Raw genomic sequence first — 9,871 nt, forward strand, 5'->3', positions numbered from 1 at the left:
AGGACACTCAGCAAACTGGTGCCCGCCTCAAGCAATTCTCAGATGTTTGTCTGACTCATGCTACTATGCTGGAATTACGTATATGTAATTTAACCTCAGTGTACAATCTGCTGAGGTCATTTACCGTTGACTCTATCGCGTTCAGGTCTTGAAAATTCTCAATATCTGCGGTAGTGTATTTAAAGTTCCGAAGGATTCGACCTTAGAGGATTAACAATATATGCAGTTCTCAGTGCGTGAAGGGATAAAGATAGGGGGAAATCTCTGCATGAACTTAAGAACGTTATGAAGATGAATGGGGGACTGGAGACAAAATTCCCGGCATTCTTAACCTCTGCACTAGGCAGATGTGGTTGGCCATCTTCATGCTTTAATAAACCACACCTTAATAAAGAGACGGGCTGCAGGCAGGATGACTGGGTAGAGATTTTTCCCTTTGCTGCCATATCCACATAGGTTTTGGGACAACCATCGTCGTACCAAATTGATACCTGGTGCTCTCTCCTGTGGGCGAAGTGGCAAGGTCTTGAAGCCGTTCAGCCAGCTTCTACTACAGAGTTCAAGAATGCCTGGAGCTTTCTCTCAGTTCCACCGTGTGTCTTCATAGAATGGTGCAGAATGGTACTTCGGTACGTGTTCTTCATATTTACCTGCATCTTATAACGAAAGACAAATATTTTTAGCCAAAACGTTCTTTTCTGGGACGAAACGTTCTTCTTTCCAGGATAATGATTTTCCACTACCCAGCCACCAATACAGGAAAGACAATATTATATACAAGTATTTGATAAAATATAAATATTCGGGATATGAAAACATGTCGACCAATCTCCCAAATAACTGATCTGATACAAGTTGTATATACGACATCTACCAGTTTTAATTTTGAGGACGATGCACTGACTGTCCCTGGTACTGTTCCCGCTTCATGAGTTGTCATACTGGAGACAGGTTGTTAAACAAATAAAAAAATGAGGAAGTATTGGTAAAAACTTGTTGGAAAAGATGTCCATTAAAGTAATATTATTTACTGGATGTTTCAAATATTTCTTTAGCAACCTACGTTCCCAAAATTTCCAGAATTTCTCATGCATTATTTTACTTATTTGAGTTTTTCAAAACTACTAAAATGAGTCGCATATTTTCCCAAACACAAATCACAGCTTCTTAAGAAATTTGAATTACATGTTACACATTTTCAAAATTTGTAGTTCCTGTGAAGGCTTCTCACAATGAATCATAAACGCCGAGACGACACCGAGGAAAGTATGGCGGTAGTTAAATGCGCAATGACAATGCGCAGGGATGTGTCAGAATGGGCGGCCATTCAGTGTTGGGTACTGAAGTTCTGTAAGGTAGTGGATATTTTAAAGAGAGTTGACATACAAATTGTTAAGTTTCCTTTTGTGACCATATTCATATAACTCGAACAAAAAATGATGTACTTTGCCCCGATCTTCTCAAATTTTACTGTGCTAAAAATCAATTTGCTCACTATAGAGACGTTAAGAATATATACTCTATTTCTTTAATCAGTGTTCTGTTATTTATCACCATGGTACCTCGTAGTGGTTAAGGCAACACACGGTTGCTAAGCTAAGAAACTACGGTGGACATGGATGGCTTTTGCACTATGAAATAGGTGATGGTCTCCCAGCGATCAGCCCAAAGACGACGTTAAAAAAAAAAAGGATCAAAGAATTTTATATATACAGAAGAAGATACTTTTTAACACGACTGTGGAGCTCTCCCACTCTCACTCAATACAACCTTAGTTCTTCTGCTTACAGCAAAAAAATATCCAAGAAACAGATAGCTTACCTTGGGACGCTTCCATACGAATTGAAACGGTGGTGTCTGGTGGTAAAATACTGAAGTTTGGGTAGCGGGAAACTCAGGATCTTCCCACAGTTCCCCGCGCTTCAAACAGGAGCGCCTGATGCGCTCGTAGTCCGTCATGGGGCACACCTGCATCAGAAATACAATCTCAGGGGCAATCGCAACTCATACATACGGTACGGACGCCTAAAACAGAAGCCTACTCATCAGGGACACCTGAAATAGAAATGAGCTCGCAACTCATACATACTGTACGGACGCCTACAACAGAAACCTACTCATCAGGGACACCTGAAATAGAAATGAGCTCGCAACTCATACATACTGTACGTACGCTTACAAGAGAAACCACTCATCGGGGACACCTGAAATAGAAATGAACCCTCAACTCATACATACTGTACGTATGCCTACAACAGAAACCTACTCATCAGGGACACCTGAAATAGAAATGAACTCTCAACTCATACATACGGTACGTACGCCTACAACAGAAATCTACTCATCAGGGACACCTGAAATAGAAATGAACTCTCAACTCATACATACTGTACGTACGCCTACAGCAGAAACCTACTCATCAGGGACACCTGAAATAGAAATGAACTCTCAACTCATACATACTGTACGTACGCCTACAGCAGAAACCTACTCATCAGGGACACCTGAAATAGAAATTAATTCGCAACTCATACATACTATACGGACGCCTACAACAGAAGCCTACTCATCAGGGACACCTGAAACAGAAATACACTCGCAGCTGATACATACTGTACGGACGCCTATAACAGAAGCCTAATCATCGTGGACACCTGAAATAGAAATAGTCTCGCAACTGTTACATACATTACCCAGGGACATTTGCGACAGAACCACCGATAACAATGGGACAGTCCCTTAGCCAGTCTGGACGCCGTTACGAAGAGAAAAATGCCTGCCCGTACCGCGAATAAAACCCAGCTTTTTGAGTCTATAGCCAAGATACATATTCTATTAGATTTGTGGTTGTCATAGCGATGGTTGTCTTCTCGGATGTGACGGAGTGTACTCTGATAGAAGTTTACCAGCGTTTCGGAGGAACTAGTTGTCTACATGGGTTTATGCAGGGTCTAAGAGTACCTAATTCAGGGATGCAGCAAGAAATGCTTTTTGTCTCTTAGAAGTTTACCGATGTTTCAGAGGAATGTACCGCCCCCATAGGCCTATTCAGGGACATATGAAGCATGCAGTAAGCAAGGCTTCTTGTCTCATAGAAATTTACTGACGTTTCAGAGAAATGTACTGCCTATTCAGGGCCAAAGAATAAATTAATCATGCAACAAGCAAGGCCTCTTGTCTGATAGAGGTTTACGAACGTTCCAAAGGAATATAAAGCCTCCATCTTCAGGGTCCAAGAGAAGGCCAAGGAAGCTACCAGTGTCGGTGAATTTATCACAAGACTTCACAACGTCACATCCCAGAAGACACTGCTATCATTAACCAAGGCTGGTTTCGATTAAATCGAACACAAGTTTCTGCAGGTTCACTGAGACGACAGACAAGAATGATTGGAAAATGTAGAACTATGAATCTGAATTTGGGGAGAGTCTGATACAAATGATAAACTCCATATGTATTTGTTTTCCCGTGAGTAGGATCTGCATCCTGCATAGTATGCAACTGCTCGTCACGCGAGGAGCAGTGGGTGTCCACCAGGCGACCTTGAGACTGGGGTCAATGAATGTAGCAGCTAATGACGTTGGCGGCAGAGCACAGCGGTGGTTTGCAATGTTTAATTTACAATGAAATCGGGTCTCTCTCTTTCTTTAAAGACGCTGGTTTCCTATATCACTACTCATGTAAGTTGTGATTCTGCATATCACGTTAGAATTTGTATTCACTTGTTGCAGATGTAACACAATATCAGTTAACCTAAAATATTCTCTCGTATTAACGGGAATGCTCTGATTTTAACCTGCCAGTCAATTGGTAGAACAATAGCACAGTGTTGTGAGTTGTGCATTGAACATGGAGGATCTCATTTCGAACAATTTTTGTAAATTCAGTAAATAATAAACAAAATTATAGCGTATTTTAGTGAACATTTTACTAATGAGTTAGCTCATTTCTGGGCCATTCCGTGTTGTTGCGAAGCTATTAGTATTACATAACACATATAAGATTGTACAGAGTGAGAAACTATTTTTTTCTGCATTTTGTTAAATATCTATTCACCATATCGGAAAAAAATTACAAAAAAAAAAAATGTAGATTTTCATGAGATCAGTGTTGTCATGCATCATTTTAGTTACAGACCTACGGTGAGCCAGCTTTGAGGACATTGATATTATTCCATCTTACTTTCGTGTAGACTTGTCTCTCACCCTAAAGGCGCGTCCACATTACTCGTGCTCGTGCTCGTGAGTAATGTGGACGATATGACAAGTCACGGGACAAGCAAATTTTAAAATTTTAATTTAAAAACTATAGCCAATAAATTAAAATACGACTACAGCCTATACACACTACGAGTAAATATACGGATCCTCACGCGGCGAAGCCTGGCGAGCAACTGAAGTAGGGTGGATGAAGATTTACGAGCACAAGTAAAAGCCAGACGAGTCTCCCGACGAGCACAAGCCTGGCGAGCACGAGTAATGTGGACGCGCCTTAAAGAGAACACAGATTAAAAGTGCCTGGAAATAATGTGCTGATGAAATTATTTGGGTATAAGTGAGAGAAAGCAAGAGGACGAAAAACACAGTACAAGTAGGAGTTCATAATTTGTCGTTTTCATCAAACATTATTAAGGCGACCAATTAAAGGAGGAGAAATGCCGGGGCACATTGTACGGATGAAGGAAGTGATATGTGCATAGAAAACTTCAGTACTATAAACTGAAAGGAAATGAGAAAACATATGATCATATGAGAAAATAGTATTAAAATGTCTGGGGCCTAGTGGCTGGTTCTTGTCAACACGCAATGAAAGTTCTGCTTCCACAGAAGGCGCGGAATCTCACAGCCAACTGCGCGGATATAAATTTCAAGGGCAATCTTCACGAAACCCTTTCCATAATTTTGGAGAAGAACGTAAAGAATGGATATGACCTCCTTGTTATGCGTTCCATTTATGTAAATAACAAAGATCAGCTAAGCAATCTTCTCGCTAAAAGAATGTGTGTTTATCTCTGTAGTGCATATGTAATGGCTGTGAATTTTAATATCCGTATTTGTGTTACTCATCTGCCATTACTATTACATCTCTCTGTACGGTGGCCATCTAATTTTCATAGCATTAATTCCTAGCCCCCAGCATGACAGCTGTACGAATTTATGAGATGGGTGCCATACAAACGTCACTTAATACAGGGCACTAATTTATTTTGTGGAAATCGTTTGTTACGATATTTCATTGTGATTATAAAATATCATGGCGGCAGCGCCAGCTTTCCCAGCATGTGAGATCTGTATAAAATGACGTCATGAGCGAACGAAAAGTTTTTTATACGTTAAAAGTTATAACGTGACTACTTGGTACGAATGGACAGTGCCACAGAAGTAGATCGCTTAGGCTAACTAAACACCATGTGTAGGGGAGCTAAGAGTTCTTAACCTAGACGCTTTAGTCCTGGAGAAATTACTCCAGGTTCCAACTGGATAGGAGGTTAAGTGGGCCCTAGAGCCGGTCTGAACGCAGTGGCGAAGAGAAAAACCCTACCGGGAATAGATCACTAAGAGGTAAAAAAAAAGGCTATCTCTATAACAAGCCGTGAAGGCCCATAGGGTTGTGAGACGTCGAGGCTCCAACATTTTCTAGACAGTTGGCTCACAGATGGCGGTAAGGTTGTCAGCCTTACGCGCCAGCAGCACTTTACCCCCCAAGAAGATTCCTGGTTCTCATTTCTGTTAGAGGCTGAGTCGACCACAGGGCCATAGTGCGGCTGGAAGGATTCGGTCAATTGAAAAATCCACCTCATCGGGACTCGAAACCGCTACCTTCCAGCTTGTAGCATAGTGCCTCAACCAACTACGCTACCGTGTGCCCCCTCACTAAGAGGTATTATTATTATTATTAACTTATAATTCCCCCTAGCCCCTCTACATACACAGATTATTTTAAAGAAAAGGAGCCATAATCCTTTTCCATAATCGCATATTTCTCTCGGAAACCATTGTAGATGACAAATATCCGATCGCATTTCCACTGTGGTATGTCATAAACAGTGAACGACACTGTTACAAAATACTGTTGCCTTTCTCGTGAGACTGAACTGATGTCAGTGTTTGTCGGACTACTTTGCTAAGTCTAACAGTAAGGGTGCGTCAAACACGCTTTGGGTACGCTGCTGTAATTTAATAAAACAGGTTTGTAGTCTGAACATGACATACTGCACATAAGGCACTAGAGTGATGTAAGCAGTCACGTGTGACACAATAGTAATATCTGCATTCCTTCAACCACAAGTATGGTACCTGTAACTTCCGGGCCAATGCACAGTGTGTAGGACTAAGCAGAAGGCCATTGTAATTTTCCTCACGTCTGGAAGGTCTGCCGAACTATATGCCTGTGACAAAGGTCTCTCCGTCCAACGTTTTATACTGTCTACATTATTTTCGGAGTATGTGACCATTTATCTTTATCCATTTTTGTGCACAAAAATTGACGTATTTTGGGAGGCTCAATTTGCATCTGCATGTTTCCTTTCTGTTTGTGTATGTGCATGTGTGCGTGTGTGTGGGGGGGGGGCATAATTTTATGAAGTTATCAGTAGCTAGACTGCATAGCGCTCAATGGTAGGATGTTAGACGCATTGTAAAGGATTTGGAAGGAAACGGTCGTGACCGAATCGGGGCACTATTTCGGAACATGCCTGGTGGTATCGAGGAAAACCACGAATATCCTCAATCAGATTAGCCAGAGTTCCGGCCGAGATTCGAACCCCCCCCCCCCCGAATACGAGTCTACAGCATTATCGCTTCGCCAGTCCCTTCGGCCGTCTGCATGTGTTGTCTCCGAAGCTGTTTAATGAATATCTAAAAGACGTATCATTGGCGTTCTACACTAAAATTTTAACATAATTTAATTCTGGTTGTTACATGTTTAATAAAGGTAAAAAAAGGAAGAGTTGTCATTGTGCTTAACTAATTAAGCACTACTTCAAGAAGGCGTATGGGGGAGTGAAGATATAGATCCACATTTTCTTGACCTCAGCACTAACTGAAGGTGAAATGGCCGCGCCATAGCTCATGCGGTTAGCCGCTGGCTTTCCTCCTCGGAGGCCCGGGTTCGATCCCGGGTCTGGTCAAGTGGGATTTGTGGTGCAAAAGTGGCGCTTGGGCGGGTTTTCTCCGAGTACTTCGGTTTCCCCTGCCAGTCTTCATTCCACCAAATTCTCCATCATCATAATCACCCGGGGAAGGCTACAATAGGCCAATCAGTGACTGCCGTGCCGAGTGGACCCAGTGGGGCTCCACCCCCTCTTAATCGAATTAACAAATCTGGAGCTGAATGGTCAGTTTCATGCCCCTGCCGCTTTACCCTCGGGGAAAGGGCCCCCGTTACAAATTTGATAGGAGGCTGGGTGGGCTCCAGAGCCAGTCTGGAAGACGTGGAGAAGAGAAAATTCTTGACCCTACCGAGATTCGAACTCCGATCCTTCGATCGTCTAGTCCGTAGCCAGTAACTATACCGACTACACTATTCCGGACCTTTTTCATAGGTTTAATACAAACCTTATTTTATATAAACCTAGAAATAGAACACATGTAATAAATAAAAAATATGTACAGGTAAATATTACATAAATATTGATATGTACTATATTTACGTACATATTCTTTCTAGAATGGTAAAACAGGCGAAAACTTAATATTCTCCATAAAGTAAAATAAACCTAATTAGCCCTAAAATCTAATACTGGTGTTTGGGACGTATCTTAATATGACGTATGTTCAACAAAATTGAAGACAAATACAGAGCGGGCAAAAAGTCAGTTCGCGTAAAACATTCTTTCGTATTAACGGGCATGGTCAGGTTTACACGTTGCGAATGGTATCACATGTTGCGAGTTGTGCATTGCACAAGAAATATCTCATTTTGTCCAGTTCTTGTAAATTCAGTAAGCAATATAGAAATTTCTAACGCATTTTAGTGTATATTTTACTAACCAGTTTTTGGGTTACTTCATATTTACACTATGGTCTTTTGTGCCGGCATGTGCACTGAGTAGCTTCGCAACAGTAGATTTGCATTTAAAATAATTAATATCCAGGCGTGCATAATCGCGAGAAATTCCTCTGAAAAATATGTACGTATGTTACTTCAAACTGGGGAATGCTGTTCCACTATTGTTTGTAAACAAATTCGTGCCTTAAAAGAGCTCTTGTTTACATGAGAAATTTTAGGTTCTATTGACAGTGACTATGATGAATACTACATTCTACAAGCTGAGCAGTGTAATCTGGGTTTACATAAATTTCTCCGAAACTTCGGCAAATTTTACCACACTTTACGTCGTAATATCCAAGAAAATAGCACAGGTCTCTTGTTTACAATTGCTACAACTATCCGTGTCAAATTTCATCTCTATTAAAAGTAACACAACAACCGTTATTACAGTAATCTGTCGGAAAAATCATTGGTCATGTTTATTTTCTTACCAAACGCCCCTCATTTCTCCTGAATAAAAGAAACACAACAATTATGGGACACAATGCTATTTTCAACTTTCATCCACTTCAATTAAATTCCAGTCAAAGTTCATCGCATGTCATATCACAATACGAATTTTTTATTTCATGTTGCTTAATCTGTTTACAATGTAAGCCGGAGCAAGCAAATACGAGAAATTGCACATGTTTAAATTAACCATCTGTCCGTGATACTTACGTTTTTATCTTAGCAATGTCCGGCACACTTTAACCCTGTGGCGAATTGTTCCCTTTAATATAAGAAATATCACTAACTTCCACTTCACATCCAAATTATGTCTAGAAGCTTTCGCATGAGCATTTATTTCTTAATGCTTGATTTAATTTGAAAATCATCACTTCACATCACACACTAGCACCGATAAGTAGATACGGTATCCCATCTCTGCTAGTTGTCGGTGTGCTTCCAGCTTGTAGGCCGACCTTTCAGCTGTTACATGTTCCAAACTGTTCATATCTATATCCCGCATTGAAGTCTCCTCCGCAAATGGAACCAACCAGTTGCCATCTAGCGGAAAATTGACGAAACTGGCTCCCCTCTCTGCTACAGATCCGCAACCTTGTAGCTAGTAAATCTTATAGAAAAATAAAAGTAGAATGTTGAACCTGTCTCAGGAATGTTGGTTCATAGCAACTATAGCTTGGCTGAAGCCAAAGAACTCAACGCAACAAGTATTAAAAACAATCGATATTGGTGTGCATTTTGCGGTCCCGAAGTAATAGAACCAGTGCATTTTAATAGCATTGATGCTGGACGTGTTTAAGAATCTTTCAAGCAATAAAAACATTTCAATTAAGTTGAGCAGAAGAGGTTTGCACTAACTTAACTGATGATGGAATTCTTTTTCGGTGTGTATAAGATATTTACAGATCTAAGCTTCACGCCATAACTGGTGTAACACCAATCGAGTACTTAACACGAGGTCTCATCATTTTTTGTTTATGCTTTCGTATTAAAAATGCTTGCATTCCATGCTGCAATGTCTGTGGGTTCCACGCGTCTGCGACTTCTCACATGCGCTGACCTCAGACTCCCGAATTCCCTTCCCGGTCTGAGAACATATTGTTGGGATCTCGCTACTGTTCCCGCTACGTTTGATGGGCACACTATTCACACACTTTAACTTAACTTACTCATGGAGGTGAGTCCTTCTTGAGGAGCCGCCAATTGCGCACTACTCAAGAATTCCCAACATTTTATGAAACCTGAAGGTTCATTACTGTATTCACAAGAGCCCTCCACTGGTCTTTATCCTGAGCCAGATCAATTCAATCCATACCATCCCTCTAAGATCCATTTTAATATTGTCCACCCAACTACTCCTTGGTCTTCCCAG

General features: G+C 41.0%; 1 protein-coding gene across 1 annotated transcript in view; it reads right to left on the reverse strand.

The window, feature by feature from the left end:
* The window catches only part of LOC111871280 (calpain-C), an 87,304-nt gene extending 78,295 nt beyond the window's left edge, over positions 1-9,009 (reverse strand). Inside the window, exons 1-2 of the mRNA XM_023864268.2 lie at positions 8,713-9,009; positions 1,822-1,968 (exon numbers count right to left, since the gene is read on the reverse strand). Of these exons, the coding sequence (XP_023720036.1) occupies positions 1,822-1,959 (138 nt within the window). The 5' untranslated portion in view covers positions 1,960-1,968; positions 8,713-9,009. The remainder of the gene's footprint in view (positions 1-1,821; positions 1,969-8,712) is intronic.
* Positions 9,010-9,871: the final 862 nt, after the last annotated feature.

Source organism: Cryptotermes secundus, unplaced genomic scaffold (assembly GCF_002891405.2).
Source record: "Cryptotermes secundus unplaced genomic scaffold, Csec_1.0 scaffold825, whole genome shotgun sequence".
Classification (NCBI taxonomy): Eukaryota; Metazoa; Arthropoda; class Insecta; order Blattodea; family Kalotermitidae; genus Cryptotermes; species Cryptotermes secundus.